At 46.5% G+C, this 19,826-nt stretch overlaps 1 protein-coding gene across 1 annotated transcript in view; it reads left to right on the top strand.

Moving 5' to 3' along the window:
• SH3RF1 (SH3 domain containing ring finger 1) overlaps nucleotides 1–19,826 on the top strand; it is a 164,969-nt gene that overhangs the window by 123,031 nt on the left and 22,112 nt on the right. Inside the window, exon 10 of the mRNA XM_032803656.2 lies at nucleotides 16,994–17,352. Within this exon, the coding sequence (XP_032659547.1) occupies nucleotides 16,994–17,352 (359 nt within the window). The remainder of the gene's footprint in view (nucleotides 1–16,993; nucleotides 17,353–19,826) is intronic.

Here is a 19,826-nt window from a genome sequence, read left to right as displayed (position 1 = left end):
ATATTTAAGAGTAGGTTAGATAAATGTCTATCAGGGATGGTCTAGAGAGTATTTGGTCCTGCCATGAGGGCAGGGGACTGGACTCGATGACCTCTCGAGGTCCCTTCCAGTCCTAGAGTCTTTGAGTGCTGACAGGGATCTGCAGCTCAAAATGCTGATGATGGAAAAATCCTTACAGCCGCTTTCGGAGATGGGAAAGGTTAAACCCGCTCCCCAGCCAGATCGGAACTAGTGGGCAGCATTGCTTCAGCCTCCCTGGAGCGGAGGCAAGAAACAGAACAGTCTCACAGGAGAGACTTTAACAAGGATAGGAGGTCTCCCGCGAGATCTCTGCCCTCTGTGCTGATAGCACCAAAGGCAGGTGCCTCAGCTTTTTCTAATGCCTCAGCTGCAGCTCTGACAGAGCGCAGAGGCAGGGACCCGACCTCCCGTGTCAGAAAGGTCCTTGTGGCTCCGGTCCCCTTGGCACTGCAAACAGCCGCGGTGCCGGCAGCACGCTTCTCCTCGGCATCGCAAACTGCCGCGGTGCCGGCAGCGCGCGCCTCTCCTTGGCATCGCAAACGGCCGCGGTGCCAGCAGCGCGTGCCTCTCCTCTTCATCGCAAACAGCCGCGGTGCCAGCAGCGCGCGCCTCTCCTTGGCATCGCAAACAGCCGCGGTGCTGGCAGCACAATCTTCCCCTGCAGGGAGAATAACGTTAGCCTTGGTGCCATCTTCCACGCGGGCACCAGTAGCAAACCCCCTGCAGGGCACCTCCAAGCAGTCTGCAGCACTACTGTCACTTGCACTTTCTCCTGCTAATGAGCTAGAGCAGAGAGCAGGCTCAGCTCAGCCCAGGGAGCAGGAGCAACAGTTTTTCACTCAATGTGACCTTTCAGTGCCACCTGAGCCTCACGCTCCGCTCCTAGGTACACAGGGCTCATTTTTTTGAACCGCTGCTCTCTCCACCTGAACTGGTTTTCACTGACGGTGAACTTGATTTACAGCAACAAGCGGAGTTCTCCTCTCCTGCTTCTCCTCCACAGGCACCTCTACCACCTCAGGTCACGGCTCAAGGCCACCAGCCTCAGTTTCCCTGCTTCGCCCCCCCATGGCGACACCTGGGTTCTCCTACCCTATACCTTGGCCTCAGTGGTACCCTTGGCAACATCCTCCTACTAGTCATCCTCCTTCTGTGCATCAGTCTCCTGCTCCGTCCACTTCTAAGGCGCCTGAGCCCCATCCTGAGTATGCAAGTTATGCCATATCCTTAACTCTCCGTTAGCCCTGGACGGAGCCCTTCTCCCTCCGCCTCGACGGGCCGTGGATGACTGTAAACAATTTCAAGAACTTTTCAGGAGGGTGGCACTCAGTCAAGATATCCCCTTTCAGGAGGTTCAGGAGATGCAACACAGACTCCTCAGAATCCTTCAACTGTCTGCACCCTCAAAAATCGTGCTCCTTATAAACGAAGCACTCCTGGAGCTGGCTGACACTCTCTGGCAAACCCCAGCGTCTTTAGTACCAACTTGCAAAAAGGCCCAACGTAAATACTATGTCCCTGCTAAGGACGCTGACTTCCTATTTTTTCATCCACCACCGAATTCCCTTGTCACGGATGCAGTTGCGCAGAGTACGAAACAGTCACAATATCAACCCACCCCGCAAGACAAGGACCTTAGACGCCTTGACGTCTTGGGCCGTAAGGTTTATATATCCTCCACGCTACAATTCAGAATCGCAAACTATTCTGCTCCCCTCGCCAGTTACGACTTTGATAATTACAATAAACTTTTGAATTTGCCTCCTACATTCTAGAGGATAGGAGAGCAGACTTCAAATCAATCCTGACTGAGGGCCAACTGATTTCCAGAATGGCCCTACAGGCATCTGCAGACACAGCAGCCTGTACAACTGCAACTGCTGTGGTTATGCGCAGATCCTCATGGCTCTCTAAATCTGGGATCCCCAAAGAACTGCAGACCAAAGTGGAGGATCTCCCTTTTGATAAGGACAAACTTTCTCCTACCCTCCTACCCTTCCCTGTCCCTCTTCAGGGACCCTTCTCACGACCACTTACTTTGCACAGAAGTGGTGCATCTTCTACAACTAGGTGCAGTGGAACCTGTGCCAATGCAAAATCAAGGGACAGGTTTCTACCCCCATTGCTTTCTAACTCAGAAAAAGACTGGAGGATGGAGGCCTATACTAGATCTACGCCGACTGAACAAATTCGTGAGGATACAAAGATTCAAGATGGTCACACTGGGCCCAGTAATACCTGCACTGGATCAAGGGGACTGGTTCAAAGCCCTCGACCTACAGCTTGCTTACTTTCATATATCAATTCATCCAGCTCACAGACGCTTCCTACAATTCACAATCGGTCATGACCATTTTCAATACAGAGTTCTTCCTTTCGGACCCGCCACAGCACCGAGAGTTTTTTTTCCAAGACTCTAGCCATGTTCATGGCTCACCTCCGCAAACACAGGGTCACGCTGTTCCCGTATCTGGACGATTGCCTTATCAAGGGCAACTCCTATGGCGAGACACTTCAAGCTACCCGTTTCGCCGTCTCCCTCTTTCACAGCCTAGGCCTCCAAATAAACATCCAAAAATCCACTCTGACACCTAAACAACAGATTGAGTTCATCGGAGCTCATCTTGACTCAATCCAGAGCAGGGCCTTGCTCCCATATCACAGATTCCTCACGCAGCTCAAACACATGCTCTCTATTCGTCCCAGGACACAGGCAAGACTTTGCCTACAGCTCCTTGGTCACGTGGCAGCCACCACCTTCGTGGTTCACCACGCCAGGCTACGCATGAGATGTCTCCAGGGTTGGCTCAATTCCAATTTCAGACCCAACAGACACACCTTAGGGATGCTGCTAACTCCTCCTCCCAATGTTATAGCTTCCCAGCATTGGTAAACAAGTCCAGAAAACCTCTGCACAGGGGTTTCCTTCCAGCAATGTTCCCCAATGCTCATGCTTACCACGGACGCTTCCCTAATCGTTGGGGAGCGCACCTAGGGCGGCACAGGGCACAAGGTCGGTGGTCCGCATCAGAGATGCACCTACAGATAAATCTCTTAGAGCTCAGAGCAGTGAGGCAAGCATGCCTTCACTTTCTTCCCCTCAGAAAGAACAAATCTCTTTGGGCCTTAAAAGACAACATAGCATGCATGTACTATATAAACAGACAAGGGGGAGCCCGATCACATACCTTTGCATGGAAGCCATTCAACTATGGAATTGGTGCATACGACATCGAATACAAATCATCACTTCCTACCTACCAGACTGCCACAACACTACTGCCAATGCACTCAGCAGGCATTTCCTGACACAATGCAAATGGGAACTGCACCCCGCAGTACTCCAACAGCTCTTCTTCCTCTGGGGCACCTTGTCAATAGATCTCTTTGCCACGACCTAGAATCGAAAATGTTCCGTTTTGCTCCAGAGCGGGACTACATCCCTAGGAGATGCATTCCTCATCCCATGGAACAACTCCCTCCTGTACGCCTTTCACCAATCCCTCTGTTACACAGGGTTCTTTGGAAGATTGCGGACGCCAAGGCCTGGGTCATCCTTATTGCCCTGGGTTGGCCAAGACAGATGTGGTATCTCTACCTACTCTGCATATCCTCCTGTCACCCACGGGCTCTCCCCAACTGGCCAGACCACGTTTCCCAGGACAACAGACAGGTTCTTCACCCCCAGCTCCAAAAGTTCCACATCACAGCCTGGTTCCTTCATGGTTCCAAACCCATGAACTAGCCTGTTCCGAGCAAGTCCAATATGTCCTCCTACACAGTAGCAAAGACTTCACTCGTAAAATCTACCTGCAGAAGTGGAAGCGTTTTGCCCGCTGGTGCTCACGTAATCACTTAGCACTCAATAACGTGACCCTCCCTAACATTCTAGACTACCTCCTGAAACTAAAACAGGAAGGACTTTCGCTCAGCTCCATCAAAGTGCACCTGGCGGCGCTTACCACCTTCCATGACCTATTAGACAGTTATTCATTCTTTACCCACTCCACCATAAAACGCTTTCTCACGGGCCTGCAAAATCTCTACCCTGAAATTTACCCAACAGCGGCTGCATGGAACCTTAACCTTGTTCTTCATGTTCTCATGAAACCTCCATTTGAGGCCTTGGCTACCTCCTCTCATCTTCATATGTCCATGAAGGTGGCTTTCTTAGTTACCATAACATCAGCAGGGAGAGTTGGTGAAATGAGCACCCTGATGGCCCACTCTCCCTACACAATCTTCTCCAAAGACAAAGTCACTTTGAGACCACATCCTAAATTTCTCCCTAAGGTGGTATCAACCTTCCACCTCAACCAACCTATATACTTACCTACTTTCTATCCCAAACCTCACAAGACTCTGCAAGAAGCAACCCTACATACTCTCGACGTCAGGCAGCAATCGCCTTTTATTTAGACAGGACCAAACCATTTCGTAAGTCCCGATGACTTTGTTTCCATTACCGAAAGATCGAAAGGTACGGCTATCTCTAAACAACATCTATCCAAGTGGACTCTGACTGCATCAGATCCTGTTACCATGCGCAAAATCTTCAACCGCCCGAAGGCATTAGAACTCATTCCACTCGAGCCATGTCAACATCCGTTGCCTTTCTACACAAATGTTCCCATTCCTGACATCTGCAAAGCAGCTATGGGGTCATCTGAACACAAGTTTGCAAAACGCTATGCTCTCACGCAAGACACCACGACAGACACCATAGTAGACCATACAGTACTGTCTACAGTACTCACTGATGCATCTCCAAAGTCCCACCAACCATAGTGGGTACTGCTACACATGCACCTAGAGTGGAGCACCCACATGGACAGCACTTGAAGAAGAGAAAGTTACTCACCTTGCAGTAACTGAGATTCTTCGAGATGTGTATCCCTGTGGGTGCTCCACTCCCCGCCCTCCTCCCCTCTACTTTGGAGTACTAGTATGATTCTCCATGGTAGAGAAGGAACTGAGGAGGGTGTGGGGCGCACGCGTTCAGGAAGATTCCAACGAGATGGGAGATACCAACTGAGTGGGTGCATCCCAACCAGGCACTGCTACCAAAAATCTCCGATCAACAGCGCCGGGACGCACCATCACCTAGAGTGGAGCACCCACAGGGGGACACATCTCGAAGAACCTCAGTTACTGCAAGGTGAGTAACTTTCTCATCCCTCTTTATGACCTTATTGGGGCTCATGGGACTCTCTCAGCTGTCAGGGACCCACCTAGGAATCTGACCGCACTTCTCCTTCTCGGCACGCCGACCAGATCTGTCAGAGTATGGGGAGGAGGATATTGACCTGGATCCACAGGTATCAACAGGAATCTCATCCTTGTCTCTGAATAAAGTGGTCACACGTTACTCTTTATCTCTGCTGGACATCATAACCAGTATCAAGAGCTAGTGCAGAGGATTGCCAGTCACCTGCCAATACAGCAGGAGGTGGTCCAGGGCCCACAACACTGGCTCCTGGATATTTTGTAATCTTCCAGTTATTGAGGCCATCCTGGAGCCAGCTAGATTGGTCTGACACACTCCAGCATCCTGTACCCCCACCCTGAAAGAGCTGAGAGGTGCTATTTCATTTTTACAAAGTGAGCTGAATTTATTTTCTCCCACCCTGCACCCAACTTTCTGGTGTTACAGGCAGCAACGGAGAGGGCTAGGTTGTAACATCTAAGGACTACCGTGACCCATAGAGATTGGATCTCCTGAAGAGAGAAAGGTCTTTCCTCTATGGGCCTGCAATTCTGTTTTGCTATCAGACTGTTAGTTAAATATAATTTTAACAACTATTCAAGGCTGATGGACTTTAAGGACAAGCTTCCTACTGAGGACAAAGCCCAATTTCAGTCGTTCATAGAGGAGGGTAAGTTAGTAAGATATGGCATCCACAGGACTGACCTCTGGTATAGTCATAAGGAAGGATTCTTGGCTACAGTCTTCAGGTTTCCCTAGAAAGTTTCAGAATACCATACAGAATCTTCCCTTCGATGACTCAGATCTCTTCAATGAGAAAACGGATGAGTCCCTACACATCTCAAAGACTCTGTGCTTCTTGGGGATTTATTCTCTGGCTTCTAAGACAAAACATTAGCGACAAACATATAGGTCAAGGCCACGCTCTCCTCAAGCCAAGCCTGCAGTGAATCAGATGTTCAGAGGCCTTGCTTTTTGGCTCCCTCGACTACCACAACTTCTACCCATTCCAAGCCTCCTATAAAGGGCCACTTAGGTGGGTCTCAACCGAGACATCCAGTCACCACTGATGCTAGCCACCTCTTCCCCCGTTATTTAGGAGGCCATCTCACATTCGTCACCCACAATGGGGGCTTGATCATGACAGACTTGGGTCTTGGAAACTATCCATCAAGTTCTCCCTCGCTCATCACAACCCCTCTTCCTGATCCTCCTTTAGGGACCACTGTCTTGAGATGATTGTTCATCAGGAGGCAGACACCCTCCTACAGCGAGGGGTGATAGAGTGGCTCTTTCCTTAGGATGAAGGAAGAGGATTCTATTCCCCAAATTTTCTAGTCCCACAAAGAGACCCATACTGGACCTTTGGTAACTAAACATCTTTATTAGAAATTCGAAATTCAAGATGGGTACGTTAGTATCAATAATCTCTTCACTACAGGAGGGGATGTGTTTTGTGGCTCTTGATGTGAAGGATGCATACTTTCATGCAAACATTCATCATTCCCCCAAAATTCCTACCATTTATGGTGGGCCAAGAACATTGCCAGTTCCGAGTCTTTCCCTTTGGGCTAGCAACAGCACCTAGAATGTTCACAAAAGTTTTGTCTGTGGTGGTAACCCAAATGAGACACCAGACTCACAATTTTCCATATCTGGATGATTGGCTCTTGGTAAGTCTCTCTCTCTCTCTCCTGCCAAGAGGTCAAGTCGGCGACAGAGTTTCTGCTCCATCTTCTAGCAGTCCTGGGCACCTGAATAAAAACAAAGTGAGCACAAGTTACTCACAGACCAAAAACAATGACCAGAATGTGCCTCTCACTTTTAAGCCATATGGTCTTGTGCGCTCATGTGACACTGTTCGCCAGGCTTCATCTATGATGTCTACACCCCTGGCTCTGGTCAATCTATCACCAAAGATCATATCAACACCAGAGTGACCATTCCCACTAGATACATCACCTCCCTCACCTGTTAATCAAACCCAGAGAGAGTGAGAATGGATGTTCCCTTAAACGCTCCTAGTCCAGTCATAACAGACGCTTCCCTTCTGAACAACCACATTGCATAAGATACAAGGACCCTCAATGAGGCCAAAGTGCACATCAGTATACTATAACTGAGAGCAGTCCTCCTTCCTTGCAGAACCTTTCTTCCACTTAAACATTTACTTCATAGCCAAGTGATGTTAGACAACATCCACATGGTCTTCTATATAAACAAACAGAGTAGAGCAAAATCTCTTCCCCTTTGCCTGAAAGCAATTAGGCATGAGAAACCATATCACTAAGTATGTCTACACTGGCAAGTTTCTGCGCCACAAGTTATACCACTTTTATTAAAACGCTGGAATTAAATCACTGTTGCATGTCCATACTGTGCTCCTTGTGGTGCTGGAGCACATTCACATTAGCAGCTCTTGAACAGCAAAGACAGCAGTGCATTGTGGTAGCTATCCCACTGTACAACTGGACACAGGGTGCTTTGGGAAGAGTTTGCAATGCGTCATGGGGCAGGCACAGCATCACATGATGTAGGTTTCCCAATCCCATTGTTCCATGAGCATTCTACTACATTGCCAGCTACTTTTCAACTGAAGTGTGGGGGGAGGAAGTGTGTAAGACAGGGAGTATGTGTGTGTATGGAGGGGGGAGAGAGACAGTGTGTTCTGGGGAACAGAGAACATGTCCTGGCTTGTAAGTTCAGACTGCAGCAGGAAGCAACCAATTCTGAGGCAGGGGGCAGGGGAGCCCCTGACATCAGCCCCCCCCTCCATCCCTGGACTCTCTACACAGCACTCTCTCTCTCTCTCTCTCTCTCTCTCTCTCTCTCTCTCTCTCCAACACACAGCCACACACACACACACACACACACACACACACACACACACACACACACACACACACACACACACACACTACCTACCTCTGTGTTCAACATTAATGGTTTGCTTTGTGTCCCTGCGCAGATCAGCACAGCACACAATGGCTGTCAGAAACGGTGCTTTGAAAGGGAAGGGATGCATGTCTCCAAACAATGAGCAGAGCAGTCATTGAGGCATGATGGGACAGCTCTGGAACCCCATTAGAGCGCAGAAAGCAATCAAATGGCGACACTGGCAATAGAGCACTAGAGCCTCTGTGCAAATAGCCTTATGAGTCTTGTCGAGGTGGGTTTTTTGCAGTGCTGCAACTGAGGAGTCTCTGCGCACAAAGTGGCTTTGCATTGTGCACATATCTGCGGTTTGTGCACAAAAAGCTGCTTTACTGCACAGAAACTTGCCAGTGTAGACAAGCCCTAAGCCACATACCTCCCAGGTGATCAGAACCCTTTAATAGATCATCTGAGCAGACATGTCGCTGCGGACCAAAAGTGGGAGATTCACCAAGTGAAATATTCACTCAGTGAGGTACATCTCAATGGGATTTCTTTGTGTCCCAAATGAACAAAAACTTCCCCTATGGGCAATGGCTCCCAAGACAGCACTCTCTTGTTGTCATGGACAAATGATCTCAGATATGCCTTTCCTTCCATTCCCCTGCTACCACAGGTCCTGAGAGAGATCTCTCATGATGGGGCCATTATCATTTTCCTAGAACCCAAATGGCCTAGGCAATTTTGCTTCCCAGAGCTCCTGAAAATGTCACCACCTTCCCTTTCCAGATCTCAGGGAGGCGGGGATTAAAATCAGACACCCCAATCCGGACTCACTCTATCTCATGGTCTGGTGTTTGGTTGGGCATTGGAAGTAGAATGCTCTTGTTTGACACCCATTCAAGCTGTCCTTTCCCAAAATAGGAAAGCTTCAACGTGGACCTGCTATCTAACTTAATGGAGATGTTTCTCTATCTAGATGCAGTGTAATGAGCCTTCTCCAGGCATTGAAAATATTCTGGTCATTTTCAATGATATCCTGTCTCTTAAAAACTCAGGCTTTTCCATTAGCTCCCTGTGGGTCCATCTCACAGTGATTAGTGCCTCCCTCCCTCCAGTGGATGGATGTTCTGTCTTCTCTCTCTCACACAAACACTGTCTCTCTCTCTCTCACTCTCATGCGCTCGCACACACACACACACGTACGTACATACGTACGTACGTAAGATTCATGAAGGGATCAGGACCTTTCCACCAGTGGTCAAACCTATATCTCCATGGGACCTCAATTTCATTCTGTCAACACTCACCAGAACACCGTGTGAACAATAGGTGACATGCTCCATCTCCCAGCTGTCCATGAAAGTTGCGTTTTCAGTTACTGTCACTTCATCCAGGAGAGTGTGTGATTTGGGAGCCCACATGGTAGACCCTCCTGGTACACCTTTTCCACAAGGATAAGGTATCGTTTCATCTCTGTTCTAAATTCTTCCCCAAAGTTATTTCTGAATTCCATGCTAACCAAAGTATCCACTAATCTGTACTTTTTCCAAAACCCCACATTTCTGCTGAAGAGAAAATATTTCCTTCCCTGAACCTCAGATATGCCCTTGTGTTCTATCTGCCAAGGACCAAACCTATTAGAAAATCAAGATTTTTTTCCTCACTGTAGCAGAAAGGCCGCAAGGTCAAGCAATGTCCTCTCAGAGAATCTCTAAGTGGGTGCATCATAAAGTGATACAGATTAGGACATACATCTTCTTCTAACACAGGAGGGCACATGCCATCTCTATAGCTTACCTGCAGGATGTACCCATAGGAGGTACGTGCACAGCAGCCACTTGGAGTGCCATCCGCACATTCACTAGACATTATGTGCATATTGAGGATGCACCAGTGGGAACTGCAGTACTGCAAACTTCCTCACGTAGCCCTTCAGTCTGAGCATTGCTTGTCAATCACCCATATGTGGAATATACGTAGGCACCAGCAGTGGAAGAAGAAATGGGGGTTATTTACCTGTAGCTGAAACTTCTTTGAGCTTTATCATCCCTGTCTGTATTCCGTTTCCCTCCCTCCATCCCCTCTGTTTTGGATCCCATTGGATTTGTGGTCAGAAGAAGAACTGGAGAGACATTGGCTCACACTACCTCTTGTGCCTTTGGCTGGGAACATAAAATCTACTGTGCATTTGCAGGCCATCAGACACTGCTTGTTAGAATTTCTGGAGTTGGGTACATGGTGCACATGCATACCCACATGTGGAATACAGATAAGGACCACACATCTCGAAGAACTTCCAGTTACAGGTAAGTAACCTGCATACATTGCATTATTTTAAAGACTCTCAGGCTACTTTACGTTCAATGGTAGTTTATACCCAGTGTCAGAGGTGCCAATATGGAGATCAGCAACAATAGCAGCAGTATTTCTGGCAGTCAGCTTATCTGGCTAGACAGCAGGACTTCTCTCGGAAGAGAGAGAATTCACAAAGGAGAAGGTCTTCCGATTCAAATTTCAACCAACTGGCCCATTCTCCATCAGCTTTGGGCATGCAATCAACTTGACTCTCCTCTTGAGGACAGTATTCCAGTTGTGATTATCCCCATGATATTTCCTCCATTTGGGGACAGGCTCGCCCACTTCTACAGTGCGTGGGAAGCGATAACCATGGACAAGTGGGTCTTAAACACTTTTTAGATTGGGTTATGCCATCCAATTTCTGTCTATCCCCGCTTCCCACCAGCCTGACCCATCTTTTTTTCAGAGACCACGCTCACAAATCACTGCTCCTTCTGCAGATCCAGACTCTTGGTCTTGTTTCACAAGCTATAGAGGAAGATCCCCTTCAGAATCAGGGACAGGGCTTCTACTCTCATTACTTCCTGATCCCCAAGTCAAAGGGAGAGGTGAGACCCATTCTGAATCTTCAAGGTCTCAACCGATACATCAAATATCAGATTCCATGTGGTAACCTTAGCTGTAATTGTCCACACATTAGCACTTGACAGATTTGCTGCCATCAGTCTTTAGGATGCCTACTTTCATGTGGCAATTTTCCCAATCAACAGGAAGTTTCTGAGATTTGTAGTAGCATGTCAATAGTTATTATCAATACACAGTTCTTTCTGGAGTATCATCAGCCCCACGTGTGTTCACTGAATGCATGATAGTAGTGGCAGCCTATCTCAGAAGGATAGGAATTCATGTCTTTTCTTACTGAGGCACAGGTCTGAAGCACAACTGTTGTAACCCTGGCCGTAGCAGTAGCACCTGCTCCAGTTTCAACCAAGATGGGTACTATTAGGACCTGCAGCTATGATACAGCAACATAGAATGCTATCCTGGCAAGCGAGATAGCCAGTGAGATGGCAGCTCGAGATGGGGAGAAGGCTCAGAAAGTGCCACAGAGGCAGCTGAAAGGCAGTTGAGGAAGGAGGTTAAAAGAGAGCAGAGCTGGGTAAAAAGGGGATTTGCCAGAGAAAGCTGTATTAGAGGAAGCAGAACCTAGAAGGGCCAAGAACAAGGAGCCAGGCAACAAGGGGCCTAGAGTGTATGAACAGTGAGATTGACCACTGGGATGCTAACAGAGGGAATGCAGTTTGAGTGCGGTAGGTCAGTGGGTGTAGCTCTCCAGCTGAAGAGCTCTCTTTCACAGATGAACCTGTGGGAAAGAGGTCCGGCTCTTTGTAGTGTCAAATGAAGAAACATTGCCAGGCTGGAGAGAGGTGAAGTCAGGACACCAGAGGTGAAGTCAGACTTTGCGGCCAGGTAGAGAAGTAGCCAATTCCCTCTTGGGGGACACAGCGTGGTGGTGACAAATTTATTTTATTGTGATGGTAATTTACAGTTTATTATTCTCGTAAGTAAGTATTTGATGTTACTTCATATTATTTATGTTCGTTACAAAGGAAAACCCAGAGATTTGTTAAGTTTGAAAATTTAAGGTTTGCCTCTGCCTCTCCTCACAGTAGGCGTAGCCTAGCTGAGGCCTGGGACATTGCATTAGTCCTCATTCCTGCCAAGTTAAGACTTCATCTCTTTGATTTACTGGGGCTAATTTTGAACAAAAGGAAGTCAATATTAATTCCAGCAGAAACAATTGAGTTCACTGGGGCCCTACTGGACTCTGAGTTGGATGACTTTTCTACCAAACTATTGTTTTCAGACAATTCGTCACCTATGTCTGTCTCTCCAGTCTCACGCTTGAACTACGGTTCGTGTTTGTCTGTTGTTACTAGATCATATGGCCGCAGTAGTCCAGCATGTGAGATTGTGTCTTCATTCTCTTCCATACTTGCTGAAGTTAGACTGTTTCCCAAGTTGTCAATCATTAGATAAGCTTGACTGAGTACCACTGATGATTGTTGAGTCCCTAGAGTGGTGAGCACATCATATCAATGCATGTGAAGGGTTTCATTTGCCCACCCTGCACTGACCAGGACTGTAGTTACTGATGGTTCAACAATAGAGTGACTAGACATCCCATTTTTTTTTTTGACTCCACTGGCGGCATTCTGTTTTGGATTTTTCTTCTGCTCCACTGGTGACACCTCCCCCCATGTGTCCCGATATTTTCTTACTCTCATCTGATCACCCTACTCCACAATAGTTTGGGGAGCACATCTAGAGACTTTGAAAGGTTAGGGTTTGTGGACAAAATAGGAAGCTCCCTTCCTATAAACATCCTGGAGTTTAAGCAATTTACGATGCATGCTGGACCTTCTGAGCTCAGATCAGGGGCACAGTGGTTCACCTGCTTTTTGACAGTACCACCACAATGTATTATGTGAATAAGCAGGGAGGAGCCTGCTTCAACTAGCACTGTCAGAAAGCAATATAGTTTTGACTCTTTTGCATCAAAGAAGGCATCACTTATCCAGCCACACACTTACTGGGGGCCCAAAATCAGTTGGCTGATCACCTCAGCAGGAGTTTCTCCCAGAATCATAAGTAGTCTCTGAAGAGCAGTATTTGGAGTTGCATCTTCAGAGAATCGGGCATTCTGTCTGTTGACTTATTTGCTACAAGGGACCTCCATCTGAGCCTTTAGCAACTTATTCTCTCTCCTTCCTCTGTCAAAAGGCAGCCTTTCTTATTGTCATAACATCCACAAGGAGAGTGAGGGTACGTCTACACTACGGGATTATTCCGATTTTACATAAACCGGTTTTATAAAACAGATTGTATAAAGTCGAGTGCACGCTGCCACACTAAGCACATTAATTTGGCGGTGTGCGTCCATGGTCCGAGGCTAGCATTGATTTCCGGAGCGTTGCACTGTGGGTAGATATTCCGTAGCTATCCCATAGTTCCCGCAGTCTCCCCCGCCCCTTAGAATTCTGGGGTTGAGAGCCCAGTGGCTGATGGGGCAAAAAATCATTGTCGCGGGTGGTTCTGGTAAATGTCGTCAGTCATTCCTTCCTCCGGAAAGCAATGGCAGACAATCATTTCGCGCCCTTTTTCCCTGGATTGCCCTGGCAGACGCCATAGCACACCGGCAACCATGGAGCCCGTTCAGTTTTTTTTTTTTTTTTTTTTTTTTTTTTTTTACAAGTCACCGTATGTGTACTGGATGCTGCGGACAGAGGCCGATACTCCAGCGCTACACACAGCATTCATTTGCTTTGCATGATAGCAGAGACAGTTATCAGTCGTTCTGTACCGTCTGCTGCCTGGGGTAAATTGGCAATGAGATGAGTTATCTTGTCCCTCTGTACTGTCTGCTGCTATCATGGGTGCCCCTGGCTGAGATCAGCTGGGGCGCAAAAGCAAAACTGGGAATGAACTCCCTGAGTCAATCCCTCCTTTATGGTTCTAAAAAAGAGTCAGTCCTGCCTAGAATATGGGGCAAGTGTACTAGAGAACCAGTGTATCAGAGAGCACAGGTGCTCTGTGTCAGATCCCACAGAAATGATGAGCTACATGCCATTCACGGGGGTGCCCCTGCAACAACCCCACCCGTTGCTTCCTCCTCCCCCAACCTTCCTGGGCTACCGTGCAGAGTGTCCTCCCCATTTGTGTCATGAAGTTATAAAGAATGCAGGAATAAGAAACAGAGACTTGTTAGTGAGATAAAATGAGGGGAGGCAGCCTCCCGGGGCTATGACAGTCCAGGCAGACATTAAGTGGTGCGGGGGAGAGGAGCCCAGCATGCGCTGCTATGATAGTCCAGGCAGTACAGAATCTTTCTTTACACAGGAAAGGGAGGGGGCTGATGGAGCTCAGCCCCAGTTGCTATGATGAAGACGGTTACCAGCCGTTCTGTACCATCTACTGGGAAATGACCGGGAGTCATTCTATTTTTACCAGTGCGCCCCGCCAGCTCATCTCAGGCCAGCCAGGAGCACTCACGGGCTGATGGTGATGATGGATATCAGTCATATTGCACGTCTGCCACTGGGAGGGGAGAGGAGCCGGATACTGCTCTTCACTGCTGCAGCATCGCGTCTACCAGCAGCATTTCAGTAGACATAGGGTGACACTGAAAGAAGTCAGAAGAACTATTTCTTTCCCTTTTCTTTCATGTGCACTGGGGGCGGGGGGGTGTAAATTGACGAGCTATTCCCTGAACCATGACGGACAATTGTGTTTGACCCCTACAGGCATTGGGAGCTCAGCCAAGAATGCAAATACCTTTTCGGAGACTGCTGTGGACTTGTGGATGATAGCTGGAGTCCCTCCAGTTACCCCTACCTCCCCTCCCTTCCATGAGCGTTCCCTTTTGAGCTCTCTGGCTATCCGTTACACTTGTGCACGGCAGCACTGAGTGTAGCCTGGAGATTTTTTTTTTCACATTGGGTTCTTTGGCATTTCGTCTCTGTAATCGGGCGTAAGGAGCTTTTGATAGAACAGATTTGTCTCCCTCATACAGTGAATCAGATGCCAAGTATCTCCCGTTGACGGTCCATGGCTGGAGCCCTTATTCTGGGATTTGGGGACTAGCATCACCACACCTGTGGCTGATTCAGAGCCTCCACGCTAAGGAGCACGAACTAGGAAAATGAAAATCAAAATTTCAAACGGGGCTTTTCTCTGTTTTACCTGACCAACTGCATCCGACTCAAGATTGCGCTCGTCCAGAGCTGTCACAGTGCAGCCACTGTGGGATACCCGAGCTCCGGAGGCCAATAGTCTGTCACGAATTTGCGGAGCTCGCCGTACATAACCCTAATTCGATATGGGTATATAGCCTGCCGGAGATTTTAAGCGGCTACTATGATCCGCTCTCCGTTGGGTGAAGGAGATACAGAAACGCGATTTAAAATTAGCTGTATAATGATCAGATTATAAGGGCCTCATAAGTGTGGACGGGTACAAGCGTCTAAATCAGGTTAATGACATGACTCAAAAGGTCAAGTTTAAACCGCGCTAGTGTAGACCGTAAGAGTCACGTGACTGAACTGCCAGACCCTAAGGGCAGGCTGGCCCCTGCTACACATGTATCTTTGCTAACAGACAAGTGGTGTGGTGATATAGTAGGATCTGCTTTCATCAAGTCTGTAAGCCGATAGCAATATTGCTTGTCACGATTTGTCCTAGAGCAGTCCATTCAAAGGTGTGATGACAGGTGACCTCCAGTCATCTGGACTGCTGTGCCATTTGAATCATTGGAGCTAAAACTATGCCCAAGCAGATGCAGGAAGCGGTGTCTTGGATAGACATTAAAACCTCAACTTTCAGTGCTCCTGTGTGGACTCGTAGAGTGGACGGATACAGCGTTAAATAGGTTTAATGCTGCTAAAATCAGTTTAAACGCGTAGTGTAGACCAGGCCTGAGTGAACTGCAGACCCTAATGGCAGGGCTGCCCTATACACAGTTTTTCAAAGACAAGTTTGGCCTTAAGACTACACCTCAAACTTAAGCAAACAATATACTTGTCTATATTTTTCCTAAGCCTCATTCAAATGCAGATGAACAGCACCTTCATTCACTGGATGTGAGATGATCATTGGAGTTCTTTCTGTAGAAGACTAAACCATTCGGTGCATCATCTCAACTTTTTGTATCCTGTGTGGATTGGACGGGGGTCTAGGTGAATTTGGCACAGATGGATCCATCCAATCCACAATGGATTCCTTCTTGCATTTACAGTGGCATATGGGGTAGCTCAGGCCACACTTCCACAGAGACCGGTGGCTCATTTGAGCAGGGCCAAAGCAACTTCAGTTGCATTTCTCAATGACACATCTATTTTGGACATTTGCAGGGCTGCCACCTGGTGTTCACTGCATACTTTCATCACACACTGTGCTATTATAACTGCGTCTAGGTCCGGTTCAAGGTTTGGAAAGGCAGTTCTACAGTCATTTTTAAGTATACTCCAAACCCCACTTGCTGGTGTTTCTACTTGAGTGTCATCTGAGTGGAATATACATCGGCAACCACTTGAAGAAGAAAAAGCAGTTACTTACCTGTACTGTAACTGTTGTTGTTTGAGATGTGGGTGCAAATGTATTCCATGACCCACCTTCTGTCTCTTCTGTGTCGGTGCAAAGGAACTGAGGGGGTCAGGGTGGCGCTGCTCTTAAATAGCCATGGGAGGCACTATGAGGCACCAGAAAGCATGTGTGCTGCCCCGACGGTAACTTCTAGGCAAAGCTCTCAGGCTTTGGTATGCTGGGCACATGCACATATGAGTGGAATATATATCTGCACCCACGTCTTTTAGAACAACAGTCTCAGTACAGGTCATTTTTTTTCTCTGTTCTGGTTTGGTAAATCTAATGTTGAGATGCTGTGTCATAACACCCACATATACTATTATAGTTTTCATGGCTAGAGGTGTGACGGTGGGAGGGAAGCTTTTTTTAATAAGTTGTTATATCACAGTGACTGATGTTTCAGTGTGTATACGTCTTTGATAATGATATTTCCTCCCCTTATCTTAGTTGCAGTACACAGCCAAGAAAGACCTACAGCAGCAGTAATGCCGATACAGGCTCAAAGTTCAGCATGCTTTATCCCTGCAGCTGTGATCATTCCCCACCATTCTGTTGCTTCCCAGCAGCTCCAGCCTCAGCTTTCAAATGCTGCTGCTTACGTCACTGCTGTGAATAACAACCGATCCAATGTTCCACTGGCTTGTGCAGCAGCTTCTTTAAACTCTTCCAGCATCACCTCTGCATCTTTGGATGGGGACATAAGTGGGAGAGCTGTGAGTGTTCACCCTGGGGCTCCTGCTTCTCCTGAAAATGCTTTAGCAGCTGGTGGGAATACAGCAGTCAGTAAACCAGACAAGGATAGCAAGGTGGGCGTGGCATTATATTTGCATCTCAGGCAGTGTCTCACTTCTATCACATGAACTTTTTAAAATAGACTTATATTCATGTCTTTATATGATTTAGGAGTAACATACTGTGAGTTTTTATGGAAAATTGAGCAAGTTGGGCATTCGTTTGAATGGCTGTATGTTAGAGCAAGTCCATACTTGTGAGAATGTGAAAATAATTTAGGGTGGTGGGTGCATATTGGAGCAGAGGTGCGATGGGATAAAGAGTAGAATGCAGAGTCCAGCAGGATTAAGAAAGTGTATTGCTGCAGGTCAGAGGGATCAATTGCTCTGTTGTTGGAATTCTTTATATTTCATGTGTTTCTTTCTGGAGCTGTAATCTGATTCCTGGATGCTTCAGAGGACTTGCATAGTCAGCAACTCTAATCAGTGGGCCTCTGTAAGTTGATAGGTGAGCCTGTAAACACGAATTTATGGGAACATAAATTATTCAGTCTAATAAAATAAAGTTAATATTTAATAAAAATCAATATATATTTAGGGTGTACAATTTCCTTCAAAAATAAGTCAGAAAGAATTTTTTTTTTTGCTGTGAAATATTAGTCATTTTCCTCATTATGTTAATACCTTAAATTAGAAAACTGAATTTTATGAAAAGTTTAATTTCAGGCCATTACTGTTGAACAAGAAAAAGGAAGTGAACTAAAATGTCACTCGTGGGCACGCAGCTCTCTTCCAGATTTTGTGTTTAGTAGGTTCTCAATTAATCCATTATCTTCCCCATGCAGAATTGCTCCCTGCAGTATTCTCCAGTACCACTTTCAATTTTAAAGTCAAGCTTTCACCTTTCTGCATGGGAGTGGTTATTCCTGCCTAACTGATCTTGCTATTAGGCTGCATTTGAGGCAAAATATACTAAATTTTCCTTTTAACTGTAGTATATTATTTGTAGTTTATACCGCTTTTGACCACTTCCTTTAACTCCTAGGTTAAACACTTGTAGACATTTCTCTTGTAACTTTTCCCTCACAGTCCCTGCTTTGTCAAGCTAATACACATAAGTGGTAGTTTTAATATTTCCCCACAGGCTAATCTCTGCTGCCCTTAATCATTTTTGTTGTTCACCTTTAAATTGAGATACTCAGTACTCTGCATTCATGTAATTCTTTTGCAGCCAACTGAGATTAGACTGAAATATCTTAGGCTGAAGTTTTATTGAGCATATATTGTTTTGGGAGTTCTCTCATACATATCTAAGCTTATTCAGTCAAAGAGTTTATGTAAGAAGATCACTACCAGACTCTTTAAAAAGGGAAGAAATACAAAAGTGTTTTGAACAAATCAGTGCTGAAAAGGCTCTGGGGGTTATAGTGGATCAAAAATGGAACGAGTCTACAATGCCATGCAAAAAAGGCTAATTTTGTTCTGGGGTGTATTAACAAGAGTGCCTTATAAAATGTTGTTGTGGCTATGTTGTGTTAATTACTTATGCTAAACAATCTGGGTTCAGACCTTGCATTTAGCAATGACATTTTGATTTAGTTTCCCAGACCTGAAGAAAAGCTCTGTATAAGCTCAAAAGCTTCTCTCTCTCTCACCAACAGAAGTTGGTCCAGTAACAGGAGTATTGTATTTAAGACATGAGAGGTAATTGTCTCATGTTACTTGGCCTTGGGGAGTCTCAGCTGGAGTACTGTGTCCAGTTCTGAGTGGCACACTTAGGAAGGATGTCACAAATTGGAGAGTCCAGAGGAGAGCAACAATATGAGAAAAGATTTAGAAAACCTGACTAATCAAGAAAGGTTAAAAAAATGTGCATATTTATTTTTGTAGAAAAGACTGAGGGGAGCCCTGTTAGCCCTTAATATATCTGAAGACTGTTATAAATAGGATAGTAATCAATTGTTTTCTAGTCTGTTGAACATAGGACATGAAGTAATGGTCTTAATCTACAGCAAGAGAGATTTAGCTTAGATTTTAGGAAAAACTTTCTAATTCTAAGGGTAGTTAAGATCTGGAATAGGCTGCCAAGGGAGGTTGTGGAATCCCCATAACTGGAGATTCTATAAGAACAGGTTGGACAAGTACCTGTCAGGGATGGTCTAGGTTTACTTGGTCCTGCCTCAGGGCAAGAAGCTGTACTTGATAACTTCTTGAGGTCCTTTCTGTCTCTACGTTTCTATGATTCTGTAGTCTTCAGGGGGTTTTGTCTGAGCAAGTAAAAAGAATGATTACAGTTCTTCTTTGTAACAAAGACACAAAATGCGAACAATTCCCCTCCTGGTAAAATTCTGCTAACTATTCAAGATCTCCTGTATGGGGAATAAGGGAGGAAAAATTGGAGGCACTCATCCAAACCACAGGCTGTGGTGCAGATTATCCTCCCTGCTCAGTTTCAGAAGAATCTCTCCTCTTTCCCAGGATCCTCCCCTCTAACCAAAACTCTCAGCCTCTAATGGTTATCTCTTAAAGAGCCCTCAGCTGACTTCTCC

The sequence above is a fragment of the Chelonoidis abingdonii genome, chromosome 5 (assembly GCF_003597395.2).
Source record: "Chelonoidis abingdonii isolate Lonesome George chromosome 5, CheloAbing_2.0, whole genome shotgun sequence".
Lineage (NCBI taxonomy): Eukaryota > Metazoa > Chordata > Testudines > Testudinidae > Chelonoidis > Chelonoidis abingdonii.
This window is presented reverse-complemented; position numbering and strand designations above follow the sequence as displayed.